Source organism: Heterodontus francisci, chromosome 32 (assembly GCF_036365525.1).
Source record: "Heterodontus francisci isolate sHetFra1 chromosome 32, sHetFra1.hap1, whole genome shotgun sequence".
NCBI lineage: Eukaryota > Metazoa > Chordata > Chondrichthyes > Heterodontiformes > Heterodontidae > Heterodontus > Heterodontus francisci.
In genome coordinates, this window is record NC_090402.1 from 51,798,234 (window position 1) to 51,820,498 (window position 22,265).

At 44.8% G+C, this 22,265-nt stretch overlaps 1 protein-coding gene across 5 annotated transcripts in view; it reads left to right on the plus strand.

Annotated features, from left to right (window-relative positions):
• Positions 1-22,265, plus strand: part of grin1a (glutamate receptor, ionotropic, N-methyl D-aspartate 1a) — a 447,138-nt gene that overhangs the window by 377,589 nt on the left and 47,284 nt on the right. For all 5 annotated transcript variants that reach the window (XM_068011966.1, XM_068011961.1, XM_068011962.1 and 2 more), the window contains 6 exons: positions 6,187-6,299; positions 7,128-7,276; positions 8,166-8,323; positions 10,634-10,795; positions 14,058-14,167; positions 16,282-16,427. In XM_068011966.1, the coding sequence (XP_067868067.1) occupies positions 6,187-6,299; positions 7,128-7,276; positions 8,166-8,323; positions 10,634-10,795; positions 14,058-14,167; positions 16,282-16,427 (838 nt within the window). The remainder of the gene's footprint in view (positions 1-6,186; positions 6,300-7,127; positions 7,277-8,165; positions 8,324-10,633; positions 10,796-14,057; positions 14,168-16,281; positions 16,428-22,265) is intronic.

Here is a 22,265-nt window from a genome sequence, read left to right on the forward strand (position 1 = left end):
AGGGGTTCTGCAGTATGAACCACAGAGCATCTCACCAACAGTCGTCTGAATGGTCACGAGGGGTTCTGCAGTATGGACCACAGAGCATCTCAACAACAGTCATCTGAATGGTCACGAGGGGTTCTGCAGTACGGACCACAGAGCGTCTCAACAACAGTCATCTGAATGGTCAGGAGGGGTTCTGCAGTACGGACCACAGAGCGTCTCAACAACAGTCATCTGAATGGTCAGGAGGGGTTCTGCAGTACGGACCACAGAGCGTCTCACCAACAGTCATCTGAATGGTCAGGAGGGGTTCTGCAGTACGGACCACAGAGCATCTCACCAACAGTCATCTGAATGGTCAGGAGGGGTTCTGCAGTATGGACCACAGAGCGTCTCACCAACAGTCATCTGAATGGTCAGGAGGGGTTCTGCAGTACGGACCACAGAGCATCTCACCAACAGTCATCTGAATGGTCAGGAGGGGTTCTGCAGTACGGACCACAGAGCGTCTCAACAATAGTCGTCTGAATGGTCAGGAGGGGTTCTGCAGCATGAACCACAGAGTGTCTCAACAACAGTCGTCTGAATGGTCAGGAGGGGTTCTGCAGTATGGACCACAGAGTGTCTCAACAATAGTCGTCTGAATGGTCAGGAGGGGTTCTGCAGTATGGACCACAGAGTGTCTCAACAATAGTCATCTGAATGGTCACGAGGGGTTCTGCAGTACGGACCACAGAGCGTCTCAACAATAGTCGTCTGAATGGTCAGGAGGGGTTCTGCAGTATGGACCACAGAGCATCTCACCAACAGTCATCTGAATGGTCACGAGGGGTTCTGCAGTACGGACCACAGAGCGTCTCAACAATAGTCGTCTGAATGGTCAGGAGGGGTTCTGCAGTATGGACCACAGAGCATCTCACCAACAGTCATCTGAATGGTCAGGAGGGGTTCTGCAGTATGGACCACAGAGCATCTCACCAACAGTCGTCTGAATGGTCAGGAGGGGTTCTGCAGTATGGACCACAGAGCATCTCACCAACAGTCAACTGAATGGTCACGAGGGGTTCTGCAGCGTGGACCACAGAGCGTCTCACCAACAGTCATCTGAATGGTCAGGAGGGGTTCTGCAGCGTGGACCACAGAGCGTCTCACCAACAGTCATCTGAATGGTCAGGAGGGGTTCTGCAGTACGGACCACAGAGCATCTCACCAACAGTCAACTGAATGGTCACGAGGGGTTCTGCAGCGTGGACCACAGAGCGTCTCACCAACAGTCAACTGAATGGTCACGAGGGGTTCTGCAGCGTGGACCACAGAGCGTCTCACCAACAGTCATCTGAATGGTCAGGAGGGGTTCTGCAGCGTGGACCACAGAGCGTCTCACCAACAGTCATCTGAATGGTCAGGAGGGGTTCTGCAGTACGGACCACAGAGCGTCTCAACAATAGTCGTCTGCTGCTGTGCACTACACAACCTGGCTATGCAATGCGGACATATTTTGCAGGAGGAGGAGGAGGAACGGCAGGAGCACCGCTCCTCCTCAGAGGAGGATGATTTGGATCATTAATGTGAATGAGCCTTTAATGGATACTAGGACTATTGAGAGACTTGGATGGGACATCAGGGAGAACCTTACATTTGGCCATTTCAGACAAGAGTGAGGCACCTCCATGATTACAATTCCAATGCAGGACCTATGTTGCCATCCTGGGATGTTGACCTACCCTCTGTCAGCCTAACCTCTGCTCAAATTTAAAAGCAGGCGTCCTCTACCATCTATAATTGCACGTGAAGTGGATCTTCGCTGAACGCACTGGCTGTTGAATACTGAATCGGAAAAAAACCTGTGGCACACTTGAACATAGTCTACTATCCAGCCATGACCACTCAATTAGAACCAGCTACACCATAATATCACTTTGCGTGCACCTGCATCTGCTAACATTTCCGAGTTGTGACTGAACTCGGACAAACTCCTTTGTAAGGCATAGAAGGGAGGGCCTGCTGAGCCTACATATGAAGGCATTTCACAACCACTCACTATTACCGCACTAGTGAAGAATGAATAATCAAAGTTAAAAGAAGAATGGCCATGTCCGTCACTCCTTTAAAAGCATCAAAGAGTAGCAGCCATGAGGCTTGCCATTAGTATTTGGTTCTTTACTCGGCAACTCTCAATGAATGACGATACTGTATCCAATTATAAAGCAATCTGCATGTGTCACAATGTTACTGTGACCATCTGTGCAATCTTGGTGCTCTTAATTCTTTAGTCTTTCTCTTTTGGCCACTATGACTTGGTGCTACCCCAACATTAGCAGTAGAAGTGCTCATTGTGCTGCCCCGTTGCCCTGGATGACTGAGGCAGGCTTCCTCTGAAGGAATGGGACTGTGAGGGCTCCATCCTACTGGGTGTTTCCCGCACTGGTGCAGGAGACTCCCCCTTAGGCTCACCTGCTGGAAGTAAGGGGGTCAATGTCGAGTTGGAAGAGGAGACGCCACTTAACCTGGGGTTGTCCTGAGAGGAAGACCCTGGAGCTGCTGGCACGCACTCCTCCTCCATCTGGGTGCACGATGGCACGTGCCTGTCTCCCTGAGGGAAAGGAGCATCTGGAGGGAGGTCCAGGTGCCTTGTCCCCCTCTCGCTTAGCCACTGATACACAGAGCCCTTGGCTACAGTGATGGATTGAAGGGCAGAGCGCAAATGGGTCGGGTGCTCAACCTGGCTCTCCATGGCAGTCGCCACTCTCTCCATGGAGGAAGCCATACGCTCACATGCCTGGAACATGGCAGACATCACGGACTCCTCCGTTGACCATGTAAAGCTATGTGTGACCTCAGGCATCTGTGCTTTCTGCAATTCCAGCAGACATCTTGTAACCTCAAACAGAGGATCATCAACACTGTGGGGATCGGCAGGAGCCTGGTCCCCAGCAGACCTCCAAATGTCAGGGGACCCAGCTGGCACATCCTCCCTAGCTGATGGGACATGTCTGTGTCATGCCACCAGATTATGACCCTGATTCTGCAAACCCCTACAGACTGCGTGGATATAACTCTGGCGGAGGTTGCAGAAGAGGCAGGTGATGGGTGCACCCTCTGGGGCACTGGCTTCATCTTCCCCAGAGGAGGAATCAACATTTGGCTGGTGTCTCGTCATGCGAATGCAGGCACCTGAAGTGGAGAAGCACATTAAGCATTATTACAGCATGAGGTCATCACATCTTCACACGATCCTTCTGTGTGCTCGTATTGCATCAACAGTAAGGTTAACACTTCATCCTTATGCCTTGATGATCCAGCCTCGCCATCCACAATGGCTCTTCTTCCCTCCTCCCCAGCAATCTGTACTGCCTCCTCCTCTGCTGGGGTCAGGAGCCTGAGGTCCAACCCCGGAGCAGACCACCCTCTGTCTTGGATTGCTCCCGATCATTGTGGGTCTGCTTGTCCTGCACGAGAAAATGATGAGTTAATGACATGTAAAGCGATGCCTAACACCCCAGGTCTACATGCATTCCCATCACTCATTCTGGCCTGGCAGTCACACGCTGCATCCAAGCGCTAACAGACACTAGAGTAGCACATTCTCTCGACACATTTGTTATGTGGCAGCAAGGCTGATCACACATTTGACCACCTGGCATGGCTGCCCACTGACAGACATAAAGTTTAACGGTGCCCACGAGATACCATTTGTAAAGCTTCGGACGTATCTCTTACCCTCGCTGATCTGAGCAGGTCATTAACCCATTTCCGACACTGTACCCAGGTTCACCATGTAACCCCCATGGTTCAAACCTCCTCCACCACCTCCGTCCAGGCCGCCTTGGTCAGGTGGGAGGGTCTTCTGAGGCCACCTGCAGAGAAGAGGACCTCTCGCCTTTCCATGACGAGCTGGAGGAGCACCTGCAGGGAAGCATCACTAAATGTTGGAGCTAGTCTCTGCCTGCTGGCTGACATTGTGGTGGTGGTGCAGATGGAGAGATGAATAAATAACTAAAGGGGAGGTGGTGATGGTGTGGGAGAGGATGAAAAATGGATGAGGGTGGGTAAGAAATTATAATGGTTGAATTAAATAATTAAAAGATAAGATAGAAAGCTCTCTGTCATGGGGAAAATCGGCCAAGCTGCTAATACTTCATGATTGCAATGCAGAATGATTTATAGACGTGCCATTAATGGTGCTTTGCAGAATGACGGCGGGATCCACCAATAAAAATCTGTTGCCACCACATGATCCCAGGTGTCTCCCGTGCCCATCACCGGAACTTAAATTTTAAATAATAATTGCGTGGGAACCAGTAAAAAGGGCGTGAGCAGAAGTGCCACCAATTTCCAGTTCTGCTGTCAGAAACAGCATGAGATGCTTAAAATACTGCCTGTCATGCAGGCCCCCACATGACAAGAATGAGGCATATTAATTGTGCCACATGGACATTAAATTTCAAACTATTGCTGGGAAGAAGAGAAGGCCTGTTACAAGGACTGCCAGATCTTGGCTGGAATAAAACATTTTTACATAATAACAGACATTGAAGGCAGGGAAGCGCATTCCATTCCCTATTAAGGTGATACAATACACAGAGCCAAGACGTGGTCAGACCAGTTAGTCACATGACTAACCTGCTTGACAACCTGGGGGTTTCTGAATTGTACAGTTTAAATGAGAGTCTGCAGAAAGCAGAATGCTCCTGGACTGAAGAAGACTTCCTGTCTGTCTGCTTGCTTCCATCTCTTTCTCACAAGCCTCTGAATACACTGCAGACACATGAACCCCAAGAGTGAAAAGTCTCCTACAACGAACAAGATTTAAGAAGAATACTGGGACCCAACGAAAAGCAAGATCTACCTACAATCAAGGACTCTACAGTCAGTTCAAAGAACCGTAACAACAACTCTTCAGATATTGCCTCAAACTTTTCCACTTTATTTTTCTTCTCTTTTTTGTCTCTATTTGCATGTGTGTATCGCATAGGTAAGCTAGTGTGGGGCGCAGCATGTATCTGTAGGCATTAACCGAATCAGAGTTTAAGTTTAAGTTTAATAAATTTCAACTTTTTTAAGAAAGCCTGTTTCTGCTGGTTTCTTTGCCTTATAATTGGAAAGCGGTGAACAAGGGTTCACCAAGGGGGAACTAAACTAAACTTAAAAATAAACCCTGTTACAGTAAGACCAGGTGAAGGCTGAGAGGGAACCCTAGACCTCTTCCTCACCTGGTCGTAACACTGCCCAATGTTTCAGTTCATTGACCTTTCATCAGAACTGGAAAAAAGTTAGAGATGTAACAGGTTTTAAGCAATTACAGAGAACAAGAACAAAATGCAAGGTCTATGTTAGAGTGGAGGACAGGAGAGATTAAATAACAAAAGGGGATGTTGGTGCAAGGCAAAAAGGGATGGTAATGGGACAAATAAACAAAAGATAGCTGGAGAGGAGATATAAGTGGTAACATTAGAACTAATACCATCCCATTTTAGGGAATTTTTGGGGAAATTCCTCTCTGATCCCCAAAAGCAATCAAAGAAGTTCCTGGAGACCATCATAAGCAGTAGTACCAACTAGAATCAACCTTCAACCACCCTCTGTGGCTTGAGATGACCTTCACTCTCAGAAAGTCTTCCAGTTCGCTTTTGATGACCAGCAGTGATTCCATATATGCAGCACATTTGCCAATCTATTCCAGAGGTGATTCTGTGAAAAGAAATATCTGCTGGCATCAAATCTAACCCTGTGTTTTTGTATTTTATATTGATGACCCCTTGGACACCCCTTCTCACCTGCGACCCTCCCACTCCGTGATCACGATACCTGCCCCCCTTGGCCCACTGCACTTACCTTGATGGGGCTGAGGTGGCCTGATATTAGTCAGCCTTATACCAGTGGGAAAAATAAGTAAACTGCATCAGGATGACCGTTTGTCACTCTGCAGCTCGACAGTCTGAGGTAAAAGGGGTCGATGCCTTTTCACTTGTTGCTTGCCCAAAAGTCAAAATCGACCCCCTCATATTTTACTGGCAACTAGCAGTTATTGTTCCAGCTGTGTCATTGGTAATTTTGTACCATTAATTTTCAGTATTTCATCCTGTGAACAAAGACTCCATCCTGTGAAGGAGACTAGTGAAGGATGATCCTTTGTTGTAATATAAATAGGTAACCCATGGATCCCTGGAGATTGTAACATCTGAAACTTCTCTCTTTCAGTCCCTTTGGGCGATTTAAAGTGAACAGTGAAGAGGAAGAGGAAGATGCACTGACCCTGTCATCGGCCATGTGGTTCTCCTGGGGTGTACTGTTGAATTCTGGAATTGGAGAAGGTGAGAGAAGGGAAGACTGGGTACCGGCAATGTAAAGAGTCTCGTGGAGTAATTACAGTCTCCCAATTATGGTGCTGTAATAGCTCAGTTTCACATTTCCAAGTTCTTCAGCCTGTATTCCACAGAAACTCCTATGCTCCAAGCAATTCTATTTCATTGCTTCCCAAACTGCCACATGATTTGCTATTTAGCTATAAATAATATGAAATTGATTTTTTAAATAAAAATAGTGACTTTAAAATGGGGGACTGTCATACATCTGTGTATCCTGATCCAATTATCCATTCTGTCTAACCCTCTCTCATTTGAAGATTACGCTTGGTCTTCACTCCCTCTGTATAAAGCAAAGGGAAATTGACTTGTTAAAAATCCTATCCAATTCTCAGTTGGTTACCGCTCACAGTTCATTTATAATGAAGTGCAGTGTTCTAAAAGACCACACTGAGTCAACTGAAGACAATTGGAGCTTTCAAGACTGAGGGCCATAGATTTTTGTTAGTTAAGGGTATAAAGGAATATAGTGCAAAGATGGTAAATGAAGTTGAGGTGCAGTTCAGTCATGATCTAACTGAATGGTAGAGTAGACTCAAGGGGCTGAATGACCTCCTCCTGTTCCTATGACTGCTCTGAAGCTCCAAGTCATACACTCACCAAGAGGGGGAACTGAACTTGGAAGAAGGCCAGGACTTCCTGTGCAGAATTGATTTTAGGCAGTGTTCTCCGGTGGTAAATAGTCTGAGAGGCACAGAGAGGGTGTAGTGTGTGTGAGATTGTAAGGCATGAAATTTCTTATCTCTAACATTGTGCCTCTCCAATTTACCTTTCCAGGGGCTCCAAGAAGTTTTTCTGCTCGAATCTTGGGCATGGTTTGGGCTGGATTTGCTATGATTATTGTTGCCTCATACACTGCCAACCTGGCAGCTTTCTTGGTGTTGGACAGACCCGAGGAGCGGATTACTGGAATCAATGACCCCAGGGTAAAGCGTTAACACTGATATCACTGCTTTAAGAGCAGTGCAACAGGCAGCCCCTCTGATGCAGCACATAACAGACCCTCAGCCTAAGTCTGCTGTTGAGCAGAGCTTTATACAACACATTTCATTATTCAATGATAGAGATCACCACTTCCACTTTGGGACCACATGATTATCTTCCCATTAAGGCTAAAATTTCCCACATTTTCACATTCAAATCTGGATCACATTTTCCCAACAGGTGTAGCAGCAGTTCCTCTACATCATGTATGTATTTTTTTGGAATGGGAGAGAGTGTCGGGAATGCTTCTCCAGAAAATCGGGTTTTCACACATTATTTGGAAAATATTTTAATATCTTGGATTAGACATTTTGTAAATATTTCTGATGCATACACACTTCATTTGAGTGAATGAATTGGACAGATACCTGCTGTATAAATAAATCATGCACATTGTGGCAATTTCCTGTTCTTCTCGACATGTCTTTTGACAAGTTTCTTACTGTACCACAATACTTTAATGAGCCTAGTGTTTGCCAGAGTAACAATGAATACTTGAAATGTTCATACAATGTTACTTTGTCTACAATTTTATTTCTTGGTGTATTGGACTTTATTGTTGTCAGAAGGTTAAACAAAACATCCATTAACATCACCATTTACTCAAATCTAGAACAGTAATCTCAGTATTTCACACTCTGGAATTGCCTTGCTAACTCATATTGGAGACAGTGAGGTAGATTTTCAATGAAAATGTAAATTATGTGGTTTCTATAACACAGATAGTTGATACCTGGGTGGACAGTTGAAAATATACTCCAGTATCTCCAGATATTGTGAATGTGGAGTCAGAATCCAAACACTTTTAACCCATCTTTGTTTTGTTTACAGCTTCGAAATCCTTCAGATAAGTTCATCTACGCTACAGTGAAGCAGAGCTCTGTGGATATCTACTTCCGCAGGCAGGTGGAACTGAGCACCATGTACCGGCACATGGAGAAACACAATTATGAGAATGCTGCTGATGCTATCCAGGCTGTGCGAGATGGGTAATACTCTCAATAAAACTCTGGTACATTAATTAATCCTCCTCACACTGCTCCTGAATTGAGTCATTCTGCAGAAGTATATAAAGTAATGGCACTGTGCCCTGTGTAGCACTGAACTTTGCAGACCAGAAAGTCCCATTTTTGATTTCTGGGCTTTTGTAACTTTACTGATGTCAAGCAGAGCAGTATTGGGGTTGCTACAATGTGCTTTAGCAGCTAAGGGTAATGAGGTAAATATTAGCCAGGGCCTCCAGTCAACAAATATGGTCAAGCTTGGCTATGGTGACCTCCAACAGTCAAATAGCATGAAGGCATTCATTGTCTAAACTCACATATGAAATGTGGGCACTTGGGTGAACCTCTGGAGGGCTGCTAGTATGGTACCTGTGTGTGCTGCAGAGGGTAATGCAGTGCATATTGAGGGTGATGCAATGGATAATACAGTGCATGTTGTGGATCTGAGCTATACAGTCCAGGAAGGTCCCAGATTCCATCTTGGGTTGATGATGTTACCTGATCTCAGCTGGAGCAGCAATTGGGCAAATGATCGACTTCAATATCACTGGGCTAGTGAAGGAGGAAGAAAATCAGCCAAGTTCCCACTCCTGATCACTATGCAAGAAAGCCTGTTGGAAAAATTTCTGTGTTTGGTCAGATGAGAATAAAACAGGATAAAGCCTCGACAGGCCTTGCTCTGTGTACATTGGAGTTATTAATTAGAGATACCTAAGCATGAGGGGCTGAAGCCCAAGCAGGTCTCTTCCTATGTACAAAAAGAAAGACTTGCATTTCTATAGCAATTTTTACAACTAGAAGTCCCAAAGTGTTTTACAGCCAATGAAGTACTTTTGAAGTGTAGTAATTGTAAAGTAGGAAACACAGCAGATAATTTACATCGAACAAGATCCCACAAGCAGCAACATGATGATGACAAGATCATTTTTTTTTCGTGACGTTGGTTGAGGGATAAATATTGGTTAGGACACCAACATTAACTACTTGGGGCGGCACAGTGGCGCAGTGGTTAGCACTGCACCCTCACAGCTCCAGCGACCCGGGTTCAATTCTGGGTCCTGCCTGTGTGGAGTTTGCAAGTTCTCCCTGTGTCTGCGTGGGTTTTCTCCGGGTGCTCCGGTTTCCTCCCACAAGCCAAAGGACTTGCAGGTTGATAGGTAAATTGGCCATTATAAATTGCCCCTAGTATAGGTAGGTGGTAGGGAAATATAGGGACAGGTGGGGATGTGGTAGGAATATGGGATTAGTGTAGGATTAGTATAAATGGGTGGTTGATGGTCGGCACAGACTCGGTGGGCCGAAGGGCCTGTTTCAGTGCTGTATCTCTAAACTAAACTAAATATTGAAATCTGTTCCACTTTTCTGCTGCTATATGAAAAACAATCATATTTTCCAGTTGTGTCTTACCAATTTTGTTAAAATCCTAAGGAATAATAAGGACACAACAAACATTGATGTCTGGGCAATACCCAAACTGCAATTTAATAGATTCAACACTGTCCAGAGTTCCCTATATCAGCCACATAACCCTCCAGCCTTCTTCATGTAATACTCTTCAGTCTGTACCTGAAGAAGGGCTAGATTGGGTTGATTTTCTATGTGAGATACTCTGGCAGGACTTTGTAAGAAAAGATTGAATCTTATAAACAGATAGCAGCAGGCAAGTGGTCAGACAGTGAAGATTCCACTCTATGGCCTCTATATACAGCACAGTGTCAAGCTATCACTGGGAGTTACGGTGCTTAGTGTTGTGAAATGGCATTGGAAACTTTTGTTGGATAAATCCAGTCATGGAATAGCCAACATATGAATGGAATTTGGGGAGTGTTTGGTAAAGATGATCCTGCTGCAGTCCTGAAAGTGTTTTGGTAGCATGGAGGTGTCAATGAGTTTAGTTTAGAGATACAGCACTGAAACAGGCCCTTCGGCCCACCGAGTCTGTGCCGACCATCAGCCACCCATTTATACTAATCCTACACTAATCCCATATTCCTACCACATCCCCACCTGTCCCTGTATTTCCCTACCACCTACCTATACTAGGGGCAATTTATATAATGGCCAATTTACCTATCAACCTGCAAGTCTCTTGGCTTGTGGGAGGAAACCGGAGCACCCGGAAAAAACCCACGCAGACACAGGGAGAACTTGCAAACTCCACACAGGCAGTACCCAGAATTGAACCCGGGTCGCTGGAGCTGTGAGGCTGCGGTGCTAACCACAGTTGTTACACTATTCAGATTCTTTAACAGACACAGTGAAAGCTGCTGCTAATTAGAATCTGTTTCATTTTAGGAAACTGCATGCATTCATCTGGGACTCAGCTGTGCTAGAGTTTGAGGCCTCGCAGAAGTGTGATCTCATCACCACAGGCGAGCTGTTCTTTCGATCAGGGTTTGGTATTGGAATGCGAAAGGACAGTCCATGGAAGCAAGCTGTGTCACTCGCTATACTAAGGTAGGGACACACTTCACTGTGGTTATATTCTTATAGCCTGGCCCATGGCTGCACTTTCTACCTCCTGGAAAAATCAATGTTTGACATTGTAATCTTCAAACTTTGTATTCCAATTCATCTGCTTCACCCCCTCACTTATCCAGCTCAATCTGTTCCCTTTTACTCAAAGCTCAGCTCAGTCTAAACGCAAATAATTCATTTCTCTCTCTCCATATTCTGATAATTTATCCTGTCAAACCCAATACAATCATTCCTCTCACTGATCAACATATCCTTTAACTCCAAGTCCAGCTCAGTCAGCTCATCTCTCTCTATGTCATGCTCAGTGGCCCAGGCTTGTATCAGGACAAAAGCAGAACATGTTAGAAACATTCAGCAGGTCAGTCAGCAATGGTGAAAAGAACAAGTAAGTTAACGATTGTGGTGCAGACCCTTTAGCAGTGCTGAGTTCGGACGAGGGATCTACACCTGAAATGTTAACATCTTTTCTCACCACAGATCTTGACAGACCTTTAGAGCATCCACTGGGTGTTCATCTTTATTTATTTTGAGATACAGCACTGAAACAGGCCCTTCAGCCCACCGAGTCTGTGCCGACCATCAACCACCCATTTATACTAATCCTTCTTTTTCTTTTGGGCCTCCTTATCTCGAGAGACAATGGATACGCGCCTGGAGGTGGTCAGTGGTTTGTGAAGCAGCGCCTGGAGTGGCTATAAAGGCCAATTCTGGAGTGACAGGCTCTTCCACAGGTGCTGCAGAGAAATTTGTTTGTTGGGGCTGTTGCACAGTTGGCTCTCCCCTTGCGCCTCTGTCTTTTTTCCTGCCAACTACTAAGTCTCTTCGACTCGCCACAATTTAGCCCTGTCTTTATGGCTGCCCGCCAGCTCTGGCGAATGCTGGCAACTGACTCCCACGACTTGTGATCAATGTCACACGATTTCCTACTAATCCTACATTAATCCCATTACCCTCTCACTTCCCCACCTTCCCTCAATTCCCCTACCACATACCTATACTAGGGGCAATTTATAATGGCCAATTTACCTATCAACCTGCAAGTCTTTGGCTGTGGGAGGAAACCAGGGCACCCGGCAAAAACCCACACAGTCACAGGGAGAACTTGCAAACTCCGCACAGGCAGTACCCAGAATCGAACCTGGGTCGCTGGAGCTGTGAGGCTGCGGTGCTAACCACTACGCCACTGTGCCAATCTCCTTACTGTCTAACTTACCCCTTCCAATGCTGACCCCATGGACTTAGCCAGTGGATTAGTTCTCACTACCCTCTTCCTCTCTCTCCAGAATTTCCTTTCATTTTTGAATAAGGCCATTGTCATCCATGACCTTAACGATGGATGATTGCATCAACATCGTGGCTTTAACAGAAACCTGGCTGAGGGGTAACGATGCCTTCCACCTTCATGAAGCCTCCTCGCCTAGCTAAACCTTCCACCACTTGCCCCTCCCAGACCATCATGCTGGTGGTGTGGCTTTAATCACAAAATCTCACCCTGGCCTGACCCCCTACTCCTCTGGCACTTTCACCTCCTTTGATCAGCTCACCTCTTATTTCAAATCTTTGTTCTCTACCATCCACCCAAAAAAATGTTCTCACCGAGATATCTTCACTGCTTTCCTCCCTCAACCTGTGCACCGAACGATTTCTCATCTTTGGCGATTTCAATCTGCATCTCAGTTCATCATGCTCTCTTCTCTGAGTTCACTGCCATCTTATCCTCCCTTAATCTCTCCCTTCATGTAAATTCCCCAATCCATAGTCACACCCACCCTCTTGATTTTGCCACCTCACGTGGCTTCGCTACTTCCATCGTATCAATCACAGTTATGGCGATCTATGTTCACTTCCTTATATCACTCTCCATCCACATCCTCCTTCCAAGTCCAAACTCTACCTTTTCCTGTGTCTGCCCCTTATGCTTCTTTATAATGCCACAATGGTATAGATCCTACTGCAAATTAGTTAATTAGCTAATTAGTCTGTACAGAGTTGGTTTAATGTGTGTTATTTTCAATCTCTTTAAAGACAAATGGCACAATGGGAATCCTGCATAATTTTCAACTAATTGTTCAATGTTATTAAAGTAAGACTGGACCCAAAAAACAACCAATTTTAGACCATAGGTTGTTGGTCCACCTATGGAAACTGTCATCAAGTTGTTTGAACAAGAAAACAATGGATGGAAAGCTTAGATTGCACAAGCTAAGGGAGTTTCAATCTGGAATCTGCTTACTTTGTTTTATTTTCTGAGTTCTCAATACGATGGTTCCAACTCAAATATGGCTAATGTGGAATTGCAAATTAGCCACAACGTCATAAAAGGAGTGCACTGCATGCCAAAAGCAAAATGATATGTCCTAATCAGAAGTTAACTGTACATGGATACACTCGATCGACTGGATCTGTAGAATTACATAGGATGTTCCGCACAGAAACAGATCTATTGTCCCAATTGGCATATAGCAGTGTTTATGCTCCTCATATGCCTCCTCCCACTGTACTTCATCTCACCCTATCAACAAATATCCTTTTTGTTTCCCCCTCATGTACTTACCTTAAATGCTTCTATTCTATTCACTGCAACAACTCCATGTGGTAGCAAGTTCCATATTCTATGCACTCTCTAGGTAAAGACATTTTTCCTAAATTTTTTATTGGATTTCTTTTTTTATTCATTCTTGGGATGTGGGGGTGCCACTGTCATTTATTGCCCATTCCTAACTGCCTTTGGGAAGGTGGTGGTGAGTAGTTTGCTCGGCTATTTCAGAGAGTAGTTGTCAACCACATTGCTGTAATGGTCTGGAGTTTCATATAGGCCAGACTGGGTAAGGAGACCAGATTTCCTTTCCTAAATAACGTTAGTGCACCAGATGGATTTTTACCACAATCCAGTAGTTTCATGTTGACCATGAATGCTAGCTTTTTATTCCAAATTTAACTGGCTGCATTTAAATTCCCCAGCTTCTACGGTGGGATTTGAACTCAGTCTCTGAATTATGATCTCTGGATTACTGGTTCAGTAACATAACCACTATGCAACTGTACCCGTAATAATTAATGGAGGAAAATGTGATAGGTTCTTTGACAGGTGCTTGCTCCAACCGCTGTGATTCAATATACCCGGGCATAGATCTGGGACAATCTGGGACACACACGGGGACTAGTTCTCTGAAGTACCTACAACGGAATGTTCAGTTCCCCTCAAAATGCTGAGTGACTTGTTGTTCTCAATCTTTTTTAGTTTCCATGAGAATGGCTTTATGGAGGATCTGGACAAGACCTGGGTCAGATATCAGGAGTGTGACTCTCGTAGCAATGCTCCAGCAACTCTGACCTTTGAAAACATGGCAGGTAAGTGTCCCATGAGCCATCCATATACCTGAAGGAGAACTCCATATTTTGCTACTTTTCCATAGCCCTTAGTAGTAGAAACCATCAAGGATCCAACAGCATAACAAATCAGTTTTCAGTCCCTTTTTAATCATACTGCCAGCGCAATAATCAATTCTATACCACCCGTTTATACTGCCAGTACAGAAAGCAAACCCAGGAAGGTAAAATAGGTGCACAGAGTGTTTCTCACCAGCCTCCCACTGTCAGTGTGATTCTTAATGATCAAAGATTGCAGACAGGACAATCAGCTGCTTCCACTCATTAATATAGGAGTGATGGGACAGCAACCAGCAGAATTTCCTTTAAAAGCTTGCCTTTCTTGACCGGTTTCTTTCTAACAGCTGTTGTTATACAACAGTCAATATCCACCTTTCAAATGGTTGATCAACTCTTCCAGGTAGCTGGTGTTACGACCAGGTGAGAAATGTGTCTAGGGGTCTTTTACTGTCTTCACCTGGTCTTATTGTAACGGGCTTTAATTTTGAAACACACTGTGTTTTGAGCTCCCCCTTGGTGAATCCTTGTTCACTACTTTCTAAGGCAAAGAAATGAGCACACCAGGTTTTTAGGTTTAAAGAAGAAAAGTGAAATTTATTAAACTTATTTAAACTCTAATTCGGTTAATGCCTATGGATATACGACATGTCCACGCTAGCAAGCACACACGACACACACAGGCAAATAGGGACAGAAAAGAGCAGAAGAAAAATAAAGTCGAGAGGTTTGAGGCAGCCTCTGAAGGTGGTTTCTTGTTACTGTTTCTGTGTTTCCAGCTCACCGTAGAGTCTTTTATTGTAGACAGCTCTTACTTTTCGTTGGGACCCTGTATTCTTCTTAAACCTTGTTCACTGTAGGAGACTTGTTTCTCTTTGAGTTCACGTGTCTTCAGTGGATCTTCCATTCTGTGAGAAAGAGATGGGAGCAGACAGGAGAAGTGTTCTCAGTCCAGGAGCAAACAGTTTTCTGAGTTTAAAATTCTGTGGCCAGTTCAAATTCAAAAAAAAACCATCAGCCAGCCAGTCATGTGACTAAACTGGTCTGACAACTTCTTCTGTGTATTGGGGAAGCAAGGACTGGGTCCCTTGTTCCAACACTGTCTACTAGTATGCAAATGTCTTTCCAATCAGGGGCCTGGAAATTTCTTGTGATAGGCCCTCTTTTCTTCCCAGCCACAATTTTAAGTTTTAATGTTCATGTGACAAAATAATGTGTGCCTCAGTCTTGGCAGGTGGGGGGGGGGGGGGGGGGGGGGTGGGGCGGTGGGGGTGGGGGTGGTGGTGCTTGCCTGACATTGGTGAATGCAGAAATGAGAATGGAGGAATGGAGGGAAATCGGTGACTAGAAGGGCTACATCCAGGGTACCAGGCTGCTGAGCTCAGATTAAAGCTGTATCCAGGGTAACAGGCCAGTGAGCTCAGATTAAAGCTGTATCCAGGGTAACAGGCCAGTGAGCTCAGATTAAAGCTGTATCCAGGGTAACAGGCCAGTGAGCTCAGATTAAAGCTGTATCCAGGGTAACAGGCCAGTGAGCTCAGATTAAAGCTGTATCCAGGGTAACAGGCCAGTGAGCTCAGATTAAAGCTGTATCCAGGGTAACAGGCTGGTAAACACAGATTAAAGCTGTATCCAAGGTAACAGGCCAGTGAGCTCAGATTAAAGCTGTATCCAGGGTAACAGGCCAGTGAGCTCAGATTAAAGCTGTATCCAGGGTAACAGGCCGGTAAACACAGATTAAAGCTGTATCCAGGGTAACAGTCTAATGAGCACAGCTTGCCACCTCAAGTATGCAGGCAACTCATGTCTGAAAATCTCATAGCAGGATTTGTCCAATATTGCCAGCACTAGCCATTACTGTGTGAGATTGGTAGACAGCTGACTGACTGCTCCCACAGACCTGAGTAGAGTGTTAGTGAACTGTTTGGCCAGGAATGGTGTGGCATGCACAGATGAGAAAAAGAAATGGGATTTGCTGGAAATTGCAGTTGAATCCATTAATTAGAGTAGAGCTTCATTGTGGAGAACCAGCCCGTCCATCTTTCATTAAACCTCGTCCTTTGTTTCCTGTCCTTTAGGTGTCTTTATGTTGGTTGCTGGAGGGATTGTTGCAGGAATATTCCTGATATTCATTGAGATTGCTTATAAGCGCCACAAGGACGCTCGGAGGAAGCAGATGCAGCTGGCTTTCGCTGCTGTCAATGTCTGGAGAAAGAATTTGCAGGTATGTTTTAGGACACGAATCGTCAGGATCACTCATTGAGGTGCTGCTAGTATCATAAAGTCCTTTTTAAGAATTATAGAATGGTTACAGTGCAGAAGGAGGCCTGTTGAGCCCATGCTAGTATCTGCAAGAGCAATTCAGCGAGTCCCTGTAGCCCTGAAAACTATTGCTCTTCAGGTGTCTATCCAATTCCCTTTTGAAAGCTACTGTTGAACCTGCCTCCAATACACAGTCAGACAGGGCATTCCAGATCCTAACCACTCGATGTGTAAGAAAGCTTTTCCTCATGTCGCTGTTGGTTCTTTTGCCAATCAACTTCAATCGGTACCCTCTAGTTCTCGACCCTTTCACCAATTTCCAAATAGTTTCACTCTAACTACTCTAGCTAGACCGCTCATGATTTTGAACTCCTCTAACAAATGACCTTTCAACCTTCTGTTCTGTAAGGAGAACAGCCCCAGCTTAAGAACGTAAGAACATAAAAAATAGGAGCAGTAGTAAACTATACAGCCCCTCGAACCTGCTGACCTTCTGCTTCAACTCCATTTTCCTGCCCGCTCCCCATATCCCTTGATTCCCTGAGAAATCAAAAATTCAATGAAGGAGCATCCACAACACCCTGGGGTAGAGCATTCCAAAGATTCACAACCCTCAGAGTGAAGAAATTTCTCCTTACCTCAATCCTAAATGATCGACCCCTTATCCTGACGGGTCCTCATGTTCTAGATTCCCCAGTCAGGGGAAACATCTCTCAGCGTCTACTCTGTCAAGCAACTTCAGAATCTTGTATGTTTCAATGGGTCACCTCTCATTCTTCTAAATTCCAGAGAGTATAGGTTCATTCTACTCAGCCTCTCATCATAAGACAACCCTGTCATCCTAGGAACCAATCTAGTGAACCTTTGCTGTACTACCTCCAAGGCAATTATACCCTTCCTTACATATGGAGACCAAAACAGTGCACAGTCCTCCAGATGTGGTCTCACAAAGCCCTATACAATTGTAGCAAGACTTCGTTATTCTTGTACTCCAATCCCTTGTAGTAAAGGCCAACATGCCATTTGCCTTCCTAATTGCTTGCTGTACCTGTGTGCTAACTTGCTGTGCTCCTTTTTACAAATACACCCTCATCGCTTTGAACATCAACATTTACAGGTTTCACAACTTTAAAAAAATATTCTGCCTTTCTATTCTTACTATCCAAGTGAATGACTTCACAATTCTGCACATTATACTCCATCTGCCACTTTGTTGCCCAGTCACTTAACCTGTCTATATCTCTTTGCAGCCTCTTATGTCCTCCGCACAGATTACATTCCCACCTATCTTTGTACTATCAGCAAACTTGAATACATTACTCTCCGTCTCTCTAAATCATTAATATGGATTGTAAATAGCTGAGGCTCCAGCACTGATCCTTGCAGGACACGACTAGTCACAGCCTGCTAACTTGAAAATGCCCTATTTATCTCTACTCTCTGCTTCCTGTCCATTAACCAATCCTCCTTCCATGCTAATATATTACCCCAACCATAAGCCCTTATCTAGTGTATTAATCTTTTATGGTGGCGCCTTTTGGAAATCCGAGTATATTATATCACTGGCTTCCGTTTATCTATCCTACTGGTTGCATCCTCAATCAGCTTGTCCAATCTATCCATATAACTGACAGCCCTCATCCCTGGAAACATTCTTGTACATCTTTTCAGTACCCTCTCTTAAGCCTTCACAATCTTCCTAAATTAGAACCATAGAACCATTACAGCAAAGAAGGAGGCCATTCAGCCCATCATGTCCATGCTGGCTGAAAAAACTAGCCGCCCAATCTAATCCCACCTGGTCCATAGCCTTGCAGACTACAGCACTTCAGGTGCATGTCCAGGTACCTTTTAAAAGAATTGAGGGTTTCTGCCTCCACCACCATTCCTGGCCGTGAATTCCAGACACCCACCAACCTCTGGATGAAAAAGTTTTCCTTATGTCCCCTCTAATCCTTCTACCAATCACCTTAACTCTGTGTCCCCTGGTAACTGACCTCTCCGCTAGGGGAAACAGGTCCTTCCTGTCCACTCTATCTAGGTCCTTCATAATTTTGTACACCTCAATTAAGTCTCCTCTCGGCCTCCTCAGTTCAAGGGAAAACAACCCTAGCCTATCCAATCTTTCCTCATAGCTGCAACTTTTAAGCCCTGGCAACATTCTTGTAAATCTCCTCTGTACTCTCTCCAGAACAATTGTGTCCTTTCTGTAATGTGGTGACCAGAACTGTACGCAATACTCCAGCTGTGGCCTAACCAGCGTTTTATACAGTTCCAGTATCACATCCCTGCTGTTGTATTCTATACATAGGCCAATAAAGGAAAGCATTCCATATGCCTTCTTCACCACTCTATCTACCCATCCTGCCACCTTCAGGGACCTGTGGACATGAACTCCAAGGTCTCTCACTTCTTCTACCCCTCTCAATATCCTCCCGTTTATTGTGTATTCCCTCGTTTTATTTGCCCTCCCCAAATGCATTACCTCACACTTCTCTGGATTGAATTCCATTTGCCGCTTTTCTGCCCACTCAACCAAACCATTTATATCATTCTGGAGTCTACAGCTACCCTCTTCACTATTAACTACACGGCCAATTTTTGTGTGATCAGCAAATTTCCCAATCATGCCTCCCACATTTATGGTGCCCAGAATTGGACACAATTCTCCAGTTGAGGCTGAACCAGTGTTTTATAAAGGTTCATCATAACTTGCTTGCTTTTGTACTCTATGCCGTTTTAATGACTTTCTCAACCTGCCCTGCCACCTTTAATGATTTGTGCACATATACCCCCAAGCCCCAGGTCTCTCTCTGTCCCTGCACCCCTTTAGAATTGTACCCTTTAATTTATATTACCTCTCCTTGTTCTTCCTAGCAAAATGAATCACTTCACACTTCTCTGCATTAAATTTCAGCTGCCACTTGTCCGCCCATTCCACCGGCCCGTCTGTGTCCTCTTGAAGTCTATCACTATCCTTCTCACAGTTCACAATACTTCCAAGTTTTGTGTCATCTGCAGATTTTGAAATTGTGCCCTAAACACCCAAGTCTAGGTCATTAATATGTATCAATAACAGCAGTGGTCTTAATACTGGCCTCTGGGAAACCACCACCATATATTTTCCTCAAGTCCGAAAAACAACCGTTCACCACTACTCTATGTTTCCTGTCACTCAGCCAACTTCATATCCATGCTGCCACTGTCCTTTATGTTCCATGGCTTTTAGCTTTGCTGACAAGTCTCTTAGGTGGCGCTTTATCAAATGCCTTTTGTAATTGCCTCAACAAAACTGTGGAAGTAAAACAACCTGAGAATCTCACATCCATTCCTTTAGCAATGTGCGAAAAAGACTGAAGTGTGCTGATGGCTGTGATCACCACTCCAGAGACAGCGCAGTTAGTTTCACATATAATTTGTTTTACAATATCATTATCGACAATACCACGATATTGTACATTGAAGTGACTGTTTGAACAAGTTGCGCTCTTTCATTAGGATGATGTCCTTCCCTCCGATTTCGAAACACTTTTGTGAATTTTACAAATCGGCAGGAGGACATTCTATTTGTGTCCTGCCCCCTGCATTGGGCACTCTATATATTATGTGATATATTACTTTCCTTATTTCTCAAGGAAATAACCCCTGACCCTTCCATCCATGACAACTACTGCCCTATCGCTAATCTCCCTTTCCTTTCCAAAGTCCTTGAACGTGTTGTTGGCTCTCAAATCCTTGCCCATTTATTCCAGAACTCCATGTTTGAATCCCTCCAATCAGGTTTCCAACTTATAACAAAGTTATAAATGACATTCTATGTGACTGTGACAAAGGTAACCTATCTCTCCTCATACTTCGCGACATGACTGCAGCCTTTGGCATGGTTGACCAAACCATTCTCCTCCAACACCTCTCCACTGTCGCTCAGCTGGTGGGGCTACTCTCACCTGGTTCCATTCTTATCTATCTAATCATAGGCAGAGTATTACTTGCAATGACTTCTCTTCCTGCTCCCACACTGTTACCTCTGGTATCCCCCAAGGATCTATCCTTGGTCCCCTCCTAATTCTCATCTGCATGCTTCTCCTTGACGATATCATCCAAACACATAACGTCAGGCTCCACATGTAGCCTGACAACACCAGGCTTTACCTCACCACCACCTCTCTCAACCACATCAGTATCTCTAAATGATCAGACTCCTTATCTGACATCCAGTACTAGATCAGCAGAAATTTCTTCCAATTAAATATTGGGAAAATCAAAGCCATTGTCTTTGGTTGCCATCACAAATTTCCCCTATTTCCACCTCTGTAACATTGCCCGATTCTGCCCTCCCCCCATCCACCTCAGCTCATCTGCTGCTGAAATCCTCATTCATGCCTTTTTTACCTCTAGACTTGATCACTTCTGGCTAGTTTCCCACGTTCAACCCTCTACAAACCTGAGGTCATTCAAAACTCTGCTGCCTAAGTCTAACTCACACCAACTCCTGCTTACCCATCTCCCCTGTGCTCGCTGATCTACATTGGCTCCTGGTTAAGCAATGCATCAATTTTAAAATTCTCATCCTTGTTTTCAAATCCCTTCAAGGGCTCATTCCTCCCTGTCTCTGTAATCTCAACCAGCCATACAAATCCCTGGAGCTCCCTACCAATTCTGGCCTCTTAAGCATTCCCGATTTTAATCACTCCACTATTGGTGACTGTGCCTTCAGCTGCCTAGGCCCCAAGCTCTGGAATTCCCTCCCTAAATCACTATGATTGTCTTTCCTCCTCTAAGACGGGTGGCACAGTGGCGCAGTGGTTCGCGGTGCAGTGGTTAGCACCGCAGGCTCACAGCTCCAGCGACCTGGGTTCAGTTCTGGGTACTGCCTGTGCGGAGTTTGTAAGTTCTCCCTGTGACTGCGTGGGTTTCCTCCGGGTGCTCCGGTTTCCTCCCACATGTGGGTTGATAGGTAAATTGGCCATTGTAAATTGCCCCTAGTGTAGATAGGTGGTATGAGAATTGAGGAGATGGTGGGGATTTGAGAGGGAAATGGGATTAATGTAGGATTAGTGTAAATGGGTGGTTGATAGTTGGCATGGACTTGTTGGGCCGAAGGGCCTGTTTCAGTGTTCTAAGACACTCCTTTTAACCTACCTCAATGACCAAGCTTTTGGACATCTGGCCTAATATCTCCTTATGCAGCTCGATGCCAAATTTTGTTCTTTAATGCTCCTGTAAAGCACCTTAGCATGTTTTATTATATTAAAGGTGCTATATAAATGCAAGTTATTGTCGTTGTTGCTTTGTCCACTTTGCATATGTCCTATCCCCTGTTCTGTGTACTCTGTATATATCCTGTCCCCTGCATTGTGACTCTGTATAGGCCCTGCAAACTATAGAATTCCCTTCACAGGTTTGGATTTGGCCACCAGGTAAACCAGATTGTTTCTTTTACAAAAGGTTCATGATAAACTTCAGCCCATTTTTCTAAAAAATTTGTCTGAATGAAATCTCGTCAGGGATGGAATTGCATTTGTTTTAAAATCTGGCTAAAGTGTAGTTTGTCCCCTTCCTTTCTATGTTTAAGTCTAATGTACATTTCCATATGTGGTATAGAGTCCATGTTTGAAGCACTGATATATTGCATAGACTGACCCAGTGGCCTCTATTCCCTCCAAGTGGGACAGAGACACTAAAAGGGTTGCAAGTTTGGGCACCAAAGTGCCTGACTTGTAACCTTACTCAAATTGGCATTTTCCTGATGGGTGCTGAACAGACCATTTAATATTGGAGTGATGCTGCCTGTGATGCC